We start from the raw sequence: 13,220 nt of genomic DNA on the forward strand, positions 1-13,220 counted from the left end.
TAGGCCTGAGTAGTTCTATCCTGGGTTGTTTGGTCACCTTACTGGTGTACACCTACTGCCAACGCTATCAGCAGCAGTCTCACGATGCTACAGTCATCCACCCCATCTCAGCATCACCACTCAACACCTCCATCACCAACCACATCAACAAACTGGACAAATACGACTCCTTGGAGGCCATTAAGGTTTGTATACTAACACACTGTGTAAGTCTAGGATCTTCCAGGCTCACCTATATTTTTTGTTTATTTAACCTTTATTTAACTAGGCAATTCAGTTAAGAACAAATTCTTATTTTACAATGACGGCCCAGGAACAGTGGGTTAACTGCCTTGTTCAGGGGCAGAAAGACAGATTTTTACCTTGTAAAAACCTACCTCACCTGGTGTATTCGGTGCATGTTACAGATGAAATTTGATTTGGTAAATAGTATTGTCAACCCCTGGGCTGGTCTATAGTACTGTAAACCACTGGGCTGGTCTATAGTACTGTAAACCACTAGGCTGGTCTATAGTATTGTAAACCCCTGGGCTGGTCTATAGTACTGTAAACTCCTGGGCTGGTCTATAGTACTGTAAACTCCTGGACTGGTCTATAGTACTGTAAACCACTGGGCTGGTCTATAGTACTGTAAACCTCTGGGTTGGTCTATAGTACTGTAAACCACTGGGCTGGTCTATAGTACTGTAAACCTCTGGGCTGGTCTATAGTACTGTAAACCACTGGGCTGGTCTATAGTACTGTAAACCTGTGGGCTGGTCTATAGTACTGTAAACCTGTGGGCTGGTCTATAGGACTGTAAACCCCGGGGCTGGTCTATAGTACTGTAAACCCCTGGGCTGGTCTATAGTATTGTAAACCCCTGGGCTGGTCTATAGTATTGTAAACCCCTGGGCTGGTCTATAGTATTGTAAACCCCTGGGCTGGTCTATAGTATTGTAAACCCCTGGGCTGGTCTATAGTACTGTAAACCTGTGGGCTGGTCTATAGGACTGTAAACCCCTGGGCTGGTCTATAGTACTGTAAACCCCTGGGCTGGTCTATAGTATTGTAAACCCCTGGGCTGGTCTATAGTATTGTAAACCCCTGGGCTGGTCTATAGTACTGTTAACCCCTGGGCTGGTCTATAGTATTGTAAACCCCTGGGCTGGTCTATAGTATTGTAAACCCCTGGGCTGGTCTATAGTATTGTAAACCCCTGGGCTGGTCTATAGTATTGTAAACCCCTGGGCTGGTCTATAGTATTGTAAACCCCTGGGCTGGTCTATAGTACTGTAAACCCCTGGGCTGGTCTATAGTATTGTAGCTCTTCTGTACTTGTGTGTCGGTGGTCCTGCATCTACCCTGTGTGACTGCACTGTTCTGTGTCTATAGCCATTTAGATGTACACTGCTTTCTCATAAGTTACTAACAAAATATATCACAATGCACATAGCTTAGGTGACTAAATCGGTCTGAATAGGTTGCAGGTCTTCGTTCTTAATAACAGTAGGAACCTCCTAGTTTAAATAAATAATACATCAATAATATTAGTTAGTTATATTCTCTCTGACCAGATTTCTGTTGACACAAGGCATGGTTTGGAAAGTCATTAGGTTATGAAGTTGAGCCATTATTTTATGTGAGTTAGCCTATTGAGTTTGTCTAGCGAGTTAGCCTATTATGTTAGTCTAGCGAGTTAGCCTATTGAGGTGGTCTAGCGAGTTAGCCTATTGAGTTAGTCTAGCGAGTTAGCCTATTGAGTTTGTCTAGCGAGTTAGCCTATTGAGTCAGTCTAGCGAGTTAGCCTATTATGTTAGTTTAGCGAGTTAGCCTATTGAGTTAGTCTAGCGAGTTAGCCTATTAAGTTTGTCTTGCGAGTTAGCCTATTATGTTAGTTTAGCGAGTTAGCCTATTGAGTTAGTCTAGCGAGTTAGCCTATTGAGTCAGTCTAGCGAGTTAGCCTATTATGTTAGTTTAGCGAGTTAGCCTATTGAGTTAGTCTAGCGAGTTAGCCTATTGAGTCAGTCTAGCGAGTTAGCCTATTATGTTAGTTTAGCAAGTTAGCCTATTGAGTCAGTCTAGCGAGTTAACCTATTGAGTCAGTCTTGCGAGCTAGCCTATTATGTTAGTCTAGCGAGTTAGCCTATTGAGTCAGTCTAGCGAGTTAGCCTATTATGTTAGTTTAGCGAGTTAGCCTATTGAGTCAGTCTAGCGAGTTAGCCTATTGAGTTAGTCTTGCGAGTTAGCCTATTATGTTAGTCTAGCGAGTTAGCCTATTGAGTCAGTCTAGCGAGTTAGCCTATTGAGGTAGTCTAGCGAGTTAGCCTATTGTGTTAGTCTAGCGAGTTAGCCTATTGAGTTAGTCTAGCGAGTTAGCCTATTGAGTTAGTCTTGCGAGTTAGCCTATTATGTTAGTCTAGCGAGTTAGCCTATTGAGTCAGTCTAGCGAGTTAGCCTTTTATGTTAGTTTAGCTAGTGTGGACAGAGAGCTAACTTTCAGAAGAGTATCCATCTTCTATAAATGACTGAACAGACACACTGTCTAAAGTGAACGGATTCTCTGGCGCAGAACTAATGTCTTGGAATGCAGTTTTCATAGCAGAATAAAGATTTGAGAAGTGTCCATCTATCATGTAATTAGAGTCTGGTGTGTGAGTGGAATCCAGTTTTCAGCCATGGACAGAGAAAAATGAATATGGGCCGAATAAATGCTTATTCGGCTCAGTGAAAAAAACTCAAAAAGAGTCTTTATTTTCTGAGGAGTATTCTGCCTCAGTCTTTACTCTAATAGCTGGGTTGTTCTTTTGCATATACATATTTAAAACAAAGTGCAATGAGTGTTTTTGTCATTTTATTTTGTAATGTAGGAAAAAGATCAACACCTGGCACCACTATAATTCCTAAAGCTTTGTTCTTTGTTTGACTAAAATAACATCTTTATCATTTAGGTGAGCTCTGAAAGGCAGTGAGTTTAGCTGAAATATTGTCATTTTGAATGCCGCCGTAGTGTGTCCTACCTTACAGAGGGCATAGGATGACCATGTGGTCCCTTGGGTACAGTAGAACTTCATCCATTGTGTCATCCATTGTGGATCCATTAAGGATGACTCTTGCCCGTTCCTCTCCTCCCGCAGCCCGATGTGTCTGTACTCTTGACCCTGGACGACCCCGGCATGTGCCAGCCTCTGTCTACTAACATGGGCGTGTCCATGCGTGGCTTGGAGATTTTCTACTAACTTTCTACTGACTTCTGACCTCTACAACATCCCGCCTCTTGACCCACCTCCTAGCCTATGAACAACCTCCTTCCACTTCCTCTTCCTCTCCACCGTGCCCCCACTTCCTGTGGTGCTTCCTGTGTGCGTCAGGTCGGGGTAGATTCAGTTTCTATGTCATTGCTCAGGAATCCCATTCTTTCATACTCATCCCATAGGGCCAGGGGAAGGCAACTGCGGTCCTCGAGAGCCGTAATGTCTGCTGGTTTTCTCTCTCTGGCACTTAGTCAGTCAGTCAGTCAGTAGCTTTGGTGCTTTTAGGGATAGCTCATCTCTCGTATATCGCGCTTCACTTTGTTCAGGCTTTTAATTGATCCATTCATGTTGATCAATTTGTTGATTGATCTGAGAGTGCGCTCACCTGGTCTCCCAGGTCTAGATCAGTTGGTCTCCCAGGTCTAGATCAGCTGGTCTCCCAGGTCTGGATTAGTTGGTCTCCCAGGTCTGGATCAGCTGGTCTCCCAGGTCTAGATCAGCTGGTCTCCTAGGTCTAGATCAGCTGGTCTCCCAGGTCTGGATCAGCTGGTCTCCCAGGTCTGGATAAGCTGGTCTCCCAGGTCTAGATCAGCTGGTCTCCCAGGTCTAGATCAGCTGGTCTCCCAGGTCTGGATCAGCTGGTCTCCCAGGTCTAGATCAGCTGGTCTCCCAGGTCTAGATCAGCTGGTCTCCCAGGTCTAGATCAGCTGGTCTCCCAGGTCTGGATCAGCTGGTCTCCCAGGTCTAGATCAGCTGGTCTCCAAGGTCTGGATCAGCTGGTCTCCCAGGTCTAGATCAGCTGGTCTCCCAGGTCTAGATCAGCTGGTCTCCCAGGTCTAGATCAGCTGGTCTCCCAGGTCTAGATCAGCTGGTCTCCCAGGTCTAGATCAGCTGGTCTCCCAGGTCTGGATCAGCTGGTCTCCCAGGTCTAGATTAGCTGGTCTCCCAGGTCTAGATCAGCTGGTCTCCCAGGTCTAGATCAGCTGGTCTCCCAGGTCTAGATCAGCTGGTCTCCCAGGTCTAGATCAGCTGGTCTCCCAGGTCTAGATCAGCTGGTCTCCCAGGTCTAGATCAGTTGGTCTCCCAGGTCTAGATCAGCTGGTCTCCTAGGTCTAGATCAGCTGGTCTCCCAGGTCTAGATCAGCTGGTCTCCCAGGTCTAGATCAGTTGGTCTCCCAGGTCTAGATCAGCTGGTCTCCTAGGTCTAGATCAGCTGGTCTCCCAGGTCTAGATCAGCTGGTCTCCCAGGTCTAGATCAGCTGGTCTCCTAGGTCTAGATCAGCTGGTCTCCCAGGTCTAGATCAGCTGGTCTCCCAGGTCTGGATCAGCTGGTCTCCTAGGTCTAGATCAGCTGGTCTCCCAGGTCTAGATCAGCTGGTCTCCCAGGTCTGGATCAGCTGGTCTCCCAGGTCTAGATCTGAAGGGAATAATGAAAACCAGCAGACATTGTTGCTCCTTAGAACCAGAGTTGTCCACCCCTGTCATTAAATGACCCATAGACTTTTGAGAAGGCAGTGTATTTTTCACTCATCTCTTTCCGTTCTGAAACGTCCGCCATGTTCTGACACCTTTCATTTGCATGTGTTGGTTTTTCTATGTTCTGTCTTCCCCTTTATTTCCCCCGTCGTATTGGTTCTGTTAGGCTTTCTAAACTGATGGGTTACCATGGAGAAAGAGAACTTGTTGTAAACTCATTTCATTTTCTCCGTAAGCTGTCTGCTTTCTCTCTCTATGTCTGATGCCACCCAAACAGCTTTTGTTGAACTGCACTAAAAACACTATAAAGTCAGATTAGAAGAAGCCTGGTTAATTGTTGAGTTCAGCCATGGGGCCACTAAGAGATACTAGATATTACAGTTTTAGAAGGATTTAGACTTTTAAGAAATAAAGGTGAACATAAAATGGGTAGTTTATTAATTAAATTTTTAGACATGGAAATTGACTTTTTAGACTCAAGTAATAACACATTATTTGGACATTGACTTATGTTTTGTCGGTCACTCAATGCAAGTCATGAAAATGTAATGGGGATAGAATAATATTATAGAATTATTATAGAATAATATTATAGAATTATTATAGAATAATATTATCTGTGCTCAGCGTTCACATCTCCCGTGAATTCATATGCGGATCCATAAATTAAGAACAAAACGCAGCATCATCACCTGCTGAATTATTCCGCCTCCAGGGACTTTCAGAGTAGACTTATCTAGGACCGGGATGATACCAGTATCGCGATACTCCTTACTAGCTTGGCATTTAAACAAAACACAAAGCGGATCTAACTTCTTTAGGAAAACAGCCCTAATGTTGGAAACAAACATCATTATATTTTCACCTCGAGTCACATGTATTTATTTTTCCAAGCTATAGCACACAACATTTTACATACAGCAGGTTTTTAAAGGACCAAAGAGTTTGTATCGTCACAGCCTTACACTTCATGGCTAAGTTTATGAGACAGAGGGACACACAACAATTAAACAACCTGCTGAGGTTGTACTGAGCTCACAGAACCGTATGGTATCTTCACAGAACCACACGGCATCTTCACAGAACCATACGGCCTCTTTACAGACCCATACGGTATCTTCACAGAACCATAGAGAAGGGCAGAACAGAGATACCCTGTGGCGCTTCCTTATTTTCTGACTCGATTATTCACTCGCAGGCTGATGTGGAGCCATTAGAGACGAGATCAGCAGACCTTGTTTTCTCACCATAGTACACTGTACTTCCTCAGCGGTTATTATTGTTGCCAGCCTGTTATTGTCAATGCTCTGGCCTTGTTCTTTGAGATGGATTGCTTCATTCTGCAGTGACCTCCCATTGATTGTTATGTTGTTGCTCCAAGGATTATTTTCCTGTTGGATACATTCCCTTTAGCTTTAGCTTTCATTCGCCATTTAGACTGAAGCATCAGAATAAACTGGGTGGTTCGAGCCCCTGAAAGCTGATTGGCTGACAGCCGTGGTATATCAGACCGTATACCACGTGGTATGACAAAACATGTATTTTTACGGCTCTAATTACGTTGGTAACCAGTTTATAATAGCAATAAGGCACCTATGGGGTTTGTGGTATGTGGCCTCTTTGCGTTGTGGCTAAGAATAGCCCTTAGTCATGGTATTGGCCATGTACCACACCCCCTAGGGCCTTATTGTTTAATTATACCATGGTGTTTCAATACAGTTGACACTAACTCTCTCTCTCCTTTCTCTCTCTCCCTGTGTCTCATCCTCTTCCTCATCCCCTTCCTTTTTTCCTCTTTTCCTCTTCCCTCTTCATCATCATCTTCTTCATACTCTTCCTCTCCATCTTCCTCTTCCTCCCCCTCTTTCTCTTTCTCTTTCTCTCTCTGTCCTTCACAGGCTTTCAATAAGAACAACCTGATTCTGGAGGAAAGAAATAAGTACTTCAACCCCCAGCTAGCCGGGAAGACTTACACCAATTCATACTTCACTGACCTCAACACTTACGATGACTATTAACCCTTTGTTGGGCTACAGCATCGGGGAGACACACCCTTGTGCAGACAACAACCCCACACCACTCGTTATGACAATGTCCTATATTTTTCCATCTCGTAATGAAATCTATGACGTTTTATGTGGGACCCTCCCACTCTGGGACCCATTGGCAACTGCCATCCAATCATATTACAGCCACACGGTGATGTCATCGAAGGGACAGACCCATTGGCAACAGCCATCCAATCAAATTACAGCCACACGGTGATGTCAAAAAGGAAACTCGAAGAGCTTCCTGAATGGGAAGGACCCTGCTGTGATTTCCTGTCACTCTCTTGTCCCAGAACTGTGTCGGTTCTGGGGGAAGAAAACAAACCAACTGCTTTGCATGATTTTCTCTGTCACTCTGTTCAGTTTTGCATGGTTGGTAGCGGGCGGGCAGGCAGGCAGACAGGTAGGCAGGCCGGCCACTCACTGTCCGCTGTGCTAGTGTCCTACAGAGGACCCCAAAGGGGTGGCGTTAGTTATGCCTGATGAATTTGATCCAACTATAATGCTCAACGGTAGATAGTCAAGTGCTTAGCGTACCCAGAGTAGCTGTCACTCAATAGCTACCCCAGGTTGTTGTGGATTTAAACCAATCACAACTCTGCATTATTGTAGACTTTTGTTAAACCGATCTTGTTCTACACCGTCTACCGTTGAGTAACTAAAATACTAGCCCTTTTGTTTAAAGATGGGGTTGGTTATTCAAATAAAGACAGGATGTAGATCTTTTAGAGATGTGTCCATGTTTCTTTCTCTTACGGGGCTGGCGTTGGTGTAGCAGTTAGCGGTGGTTGAGATATCCGTGTATAATCTTTCTTGCTTTTTTGTTGACGGTATTGTACAGTAAGCTCATTTGGAAGCATATTTCTCTGTGTCTTTATAGGTCCATTTACTCAATGTCAGTGTTAAAATCAATCATTTGAAATTTGAGTAGAAGAAATTGCCCGGGAAATATATAAGTGGATCATGTTCAAACTGTCATCCTACTTGTTAATATTTTTTTAATTTGTGGTACTTTTCAAGGTGAAACATCTCTCTTTTGTTTAAAGATGTACATCCATATTCAGTACGTTGATTTCTTCAATGTTTTCAATTGTAACTATTTTTATTTTTTTAAACGTTTGCTTGTTTTATTGTGGATAAATAAAATGAAAACGCTTGATATACCTCAGGGTTGTCAATGTCTACACCAACTAACCAAACCACACTCTAACATCGAAAGAACAGTACTTACCGTTATGTGAATCAATCAAGACCACAGTAATACTCTTTTAGCCTTTTCAAGAATCCATAGTGAATCCATAGTGAATCCATAGTGAATCCATAGTGAATCCATAGTGAATCCATAGGGAATCCATAGTGAATCCATAGTGAATCCATAAGGAATCCATAGTGAATCCATAGTGAATCCATAGTGAATCCATAGTGAATCCATAGTGAATCCATAGGGAATCCATAGTGAATCCATAGTGAATCCATAGTGATGAATGAGATCAGCAGCGATGGAAGGATATGTGAAGGATGCAGAGAGCGAGTGGTTAGGTCTAATTGGTCTACAGTACATGACGTGACGAACCGCAGCAGTGTTATCCTCCATCAACCTTAAACCTGACAGGCCATCTGTGTGCAAAGGGTAATGAAATGTGTATGTGAGTTATTAGTCATCTCCGTCAGTGGGCCCCTTACGGTGAGAGTGCTGATCCAGCCAGAATCGATTCTGACCCAGGAGAATCAATCTCAGTTTACCTTGACTCCACTTTACCTCAGAGAAAGATGGAGCTGGGCATCTCGGGGCCCTACACAACTCCGGCTGCACTTTTTGGGTGTCTGGAGGATGGCTCCGAGGTTGTATGGGGGCAGTGTGTAAGGGTGTGTTTGAGTTGTACAGTCGTCATGGTTTCTCTTGATGCTGCAGCTACACTCACTTCAATACACTAGATGAGCTATGGCTATTCACATTGGTATAATAACACTGATAGAGATTTCCTCAGCGATTCTATTTCTCACAATAGCCTGCCTACTCTCTTGGCTCTCGGACAGTTTGATCTATGTGTCACAAGGTCAGTCAGACACATGTGGCATTCCCCAGGTCAGCCTCTGACAGCACTGAGGACCCAAACTGACATTAGTACTGAGGACCCACACTGGCATTAGCCCTGGGGACTCACACTGACAATAGCCCTGGGGACTCAAACTGACATTAGCCCTGTGGATCCACACTGACATTAGCCCTGTGGATCCACACTGACATTAGCCCTGGGGACTCACACTGACATTAGCCCTGGGGACTCAAACTGACATTAGCCCTGTGGATCCACACTGACATTAGCCCTGTGGATCCACACTGACATTAGCCCTGGGGACTCACACTGACATTAGCCCTGGGGACTCAAACTGACATTATCCCTGGGGACTCAAACTGGCATTAGCCCTGTGGATCCACACTGACATTAGCCCGGGGACTCAAACTGACATTAGCCCTGTGGATCCACACTGACATTAGCCCTGGGGACTCACACTGACATTAGCCCTGTGGATCGACACTGACAATAGCCCTGTGGATCCACACTGACATTAGTCTCAGAGAGAAGTTCACAGGTCAGGACTTGGCCTCATGGTGTGCCTTATTATACGTAGGACCAGACAAAGAAGGTAAAGAATAAACACCTTCCCCTCTATATCTGTCTATATCTCCACTTTCCCACTACTAAATGTTTAACCTTTATTTAACTAGGCAAGTCAGTTAAGAACAAATTATTGTTTACAATGACGGCCTACCGGGGAACTACCGGGAACCTCGTTCACGGGCAGAACGACAGATTTTGTACATTGTCAACTCAGGGATTTGATCCAGGGACCTTTCAATTACTGGCCCAACATTCTAACCACTAGGCTACCTGCTGGTTACTGGCCCAACGCTCTAACCACTAGGCTAACTGCTGGTTACTGGCCCAACGCTCTAACCACTAGGCTACCTGCTCTAACCACTAGGCTACCTGCTCTAACCACTAGGCTACCTGCTCTAACCACTAGGATACCTGCTCTAACCACTAGGCTACCTGCTGCCCCAAATACACTAGAGGGTATTCTGTTGGATGGATTACACACCTCTTCCTGCTATACCTAATGTGTGTGTTTGCACGAGGCCTGTGAGTTACAAACAGAGCGAGTGAGTTACATTGTTCCTGTCGTAGACTGACAGAGCATGGATGTTCCATTTAGCCCTACTCCTCTCTAAGGAGTTCTCCTCTCTCATTCACATTTACATCAGAACAATCCGGAACCTCCTCAGAAGACACAGGCCCCATTCATTCTAACAGGACTGTTCTATAATAAATGTTCCACTTCAAAGTTACGATCCTCTCAGAGTAGCAACAAAAGGGTTGGTTCTAATGTTGCAATAGTTGACCTGAGTGATTGTCTGGTTGGAAAACGTGATGTGAGCAGATGTCAGGCAGAAAGGCCCCGGGTATGGGCCCCGGGTATGGGCCCCGGGTATGGGCCCGGGTATGGGCCCCAGGAATGGGCCCCGGGTATGGGCCCCGGTATGGCACTCATAAAGTGTAGGAGTCTTCTGAGGCTGTATTATAGAGGAAAAGAAACTCTGATTTTGATCCCTGTCAGATGGATTCTCAGGGCAGGGTTAGAGATCCAGTAACCATTTGGGTGATGCCCACAGCAGTCAACCTGGAGAGAAAACAGGCCAATCTCACTCTAGACTACACACACACACAGAGACAGCATCCCAACCCAGCATCCACGTCAGCCACATGTCTACAAGAGCCCTCCCAGACCATATCTCTCTCTCTCTCTCTCTCTCTCTCTCTCTCTCTCTCTCTCTCTCTCTCTCTCTCTCTCTCTCTCTCTCTCTCTCTCTCTCTCTCTCTCTCTCTCTCTCTCTCTCTCTCTCTCTCTCTCTCTCTCTCTCTCTCTCTCTCTCTCTCTGTTATTAGCGAGACAGCATGCAGTAAGCCTGAGAATCATAGGAGACAGGATTAGAGGGATGTGGTTTTGCATCTGAAACAGACACAGTGGGAATGACAACATTAGACTGTGCTTCTCCCCACTGTGGAGAGCTATGAATATTTAAACATGAAGTGGGCACATTGCTTCTATAAATCCTCAATTACACAGCTTATGTATAGCTGCTACCAACGTGACACAGTGACAACGTTAGACCCTACTGATTAACCTAGTAATTCATCTGAGTGTAAGAGGGTGGGGGGTTTGACAAAATACTTGATTATGGGACACTCTCAAGCTACGATGGTGCTGAATACTGATGAAGGCCAAGTTATGTCATGAAATAGACCTACTGTACTGACTCTGTTTTGTGTGTATACTGCTTTCCGTTATCCCATAGACCAACTGTATGAACGGGCCTCCAGACAACATCTCCTGGGTTCAGTCAAGCTACAGCTGATTGGGTCACAGAGGGTGAAAGGTAGAGGGAAGGGGGTGATGGGAAAGAAGGGGTGATGAGAGAGAGAGGGAAAGAAGGGGTGATGAGAGAGAGAGAAGGGAGAGAAGGGGGTGATGAGAGAGAGAAGGGGTGATGAGAGAGAGGGAGAGAAGGTGGTGATGAAAGAGGGAGAGAAGGGGTGATGAGAGAGAAAGAGGGAGAGAAGGGGGTGATGAGAGAGAGAAGGGGTGATGAGAGAGAGGGAGAGAAGGTGGTGATGAAAGAGGGAGAGAAGGGGGTGATGAGAGGGAGAGAAGGGGTGATGAAAGAGAGGTGTGATGAGAGAGAGAAGGGGTGATAAGAGAGAGAGGAGGAGAAGGGGTGATGAGAGAGAGAGAGAGAGAGAGGGAGAGAAGGGGGTGATGAGAGAGAGGGAGAGAAGGGGTGATGAGAGAGAGGGAGAGAAGGGGTGATGAGAGAGAGAAGAAAGGGGTGATGAGAGAGAGGGAGGGAAGGGGTGATGAGAGAGAGCGAGAGAAGGGGGTGATGAGAGAGATAGAGAGAAGGGGTGATGAGAGGGAGATAAGGGGTGATGAGAGGGAGAGAAGGGGTGATGAGAGGGAGAGAACGGGTGATGAGAGAGAGAGGGGGAGATGTGGGAGGTGAGAGAATGTGTCAACCCATTCACCCGACTGACAGCTGTTACCAATGTCCCTTACCAAGATGATGGATATGACTGTGGTCTAGTTTCCTGTGACCATTGAAAGCCCTCTTTCCCCAGTGAACACTCCCACTTCCTCTCTGTCCTACAGTATAGGGAGAAGCAGGCATGGTCTGGTCTGACAGTAGAGATCTGGGAGGGCAGATAAACAGGGCTCTGGCTGGGTCTTAATGGGTTCTCTCTGCCAACTGGGGAAATAGATATCACCATTGACGTTCTACGGCAGCTGGAGTGTTGATCAGCACCATAGACATCCGTGCCAATTGGAGGATAAAGAGATATCATAGACGTCCGTGCCAACCGAAGGATGGAATTGACAGATACTACCACAGAAGTCCATGCCAGTTGGAGGATAGGATAGATGCCACTATAGACGTCGACCCAAGACATCCAGTCCTCCAGGTGCCTCGACAGCCCCAGAGTGCAGCTGCAGGAAGGCACAGGAAGGCACAGGATGCAGAGAAGAAGAGAAGAAGTTCCCCTGTAACACCCTCCAGTCAAAATCTATTGACACCTTCAGGTACAACATCTCCCCCCTTAGAAAACCCAGCTCATTCTGGAAAGCTGGTACTGATGACCCCTGCCAAGATGGCGGATGCGACTGCGGTCCAAGTTCCTTTGACCTTCAATGGGAGCCCTCTAAGTAACTCCCTCTTTTCTTTCTATTCTATCTTCTCTCCTCCCTTGTTCACCTTTACAGGAAGACCTCTGGACAATAAGGTAGAGTATAATCTCTCTCCCTGTCCTTCCCTCCCTCTCCCTCTACCCTCTCTGCCAGATTTTCCACAAATAGGTTCTGATTCGGCTCATCAAAGCCAGCTGCACTGGGCTTATTCCCCTCATTGATATTCCCCTTATTCAGCCTCTCAGTGTCTGAGCAGGGACACATGGATCACAACAGATGTGTTCTATATCCGTGTCAAATCGACAGCACAGTCTGAATAAACCTTCCGAGGAGGGTTTACAGGGACATTGATGTGCAATCCAGCTATCTGCTCAGTGGACATGAAGAAGATAAGATACACACTCTCTTTCTTGATTGACATGATCAGCTGTGGATACTTCCTTTGGCGGATGAATGACACAATGTTGGTTTATGACCAGGCAATTGGGAATGCAACGGTACACAGTATGTTATGGAACTGTTTGGTACGCCCCCGATACGGTTCAATACGCACACGTGAACCTCGGCATTATGGTATACCTGGCATTTCCCTGTCATTTCCAAAACGTGCTTTTTTTTCTCGCTGCAGACTACACGCACGTGGTACATTCAGATCCACAGAACCAGAGGCGCAGCTTGTGGCCGTTAGGAGGCTCCTGACAAACTTTACTCCACAGCA

The 13,220-nt window shown here is 45.7% G+C and overlaps 1 protein-coding gene across 4 annotated transcripts in view; it reads left to right on the forward strand.

Annotated features, from left to right (window-relative positions):
- Positions 1-7,920, forward strand: part of LOC110489566 (semaphorin-5A) — a 295,669-nt gene extending 287,749 nt beyond the window's left edge. For 2 of the 4 annotated variants that reach the window (XR_005036038.2, XR_016486534.1), the window contains exons 21-23: positions 1-185; positions 3,117-3,350; positions 6,608-7,920. The exon at positions 1-185 is cut by the window's left edge and continues 27 nt beyond it. Coding sequence is in view for 2 of the 4 variants with exons in the window: in XM_036943683.2 (XP_036799578.2) it covers positions 1-185; positions 6,608-6,727 (305 nt within the window). In the remaining 2 variants the exon portion in view is untranslated. The remainder of the gene's footprint in view (positions 186-3,116; positions 3,351-6,607) is intronic. The other 2 variants (XM_036943683.2, XM_036943684.2) reach the window with 1 other exon arrangement.
- The last annotated feature ends 5,300 nt before the right edge of the window (positions 7,921-13,220 follow it).

The sequence above is a fragment of the Oncorhynchus mykiss genome, chromosome 15 (assembly GCF_057628025.1).
Source record: "Oncorhynchus mykiss isolate SJ-2025 chromosome 15, ASM5762802v1, whole genome shotgun sequence".
NCBI classification, from domain to species: domain Eukaryota; kingdom Metazoa; phylum Chordata; class Actinopteri; order Salmoniformes; family Salmonidae; genus Oncorhynchus; species Oncorhynchus mykiss.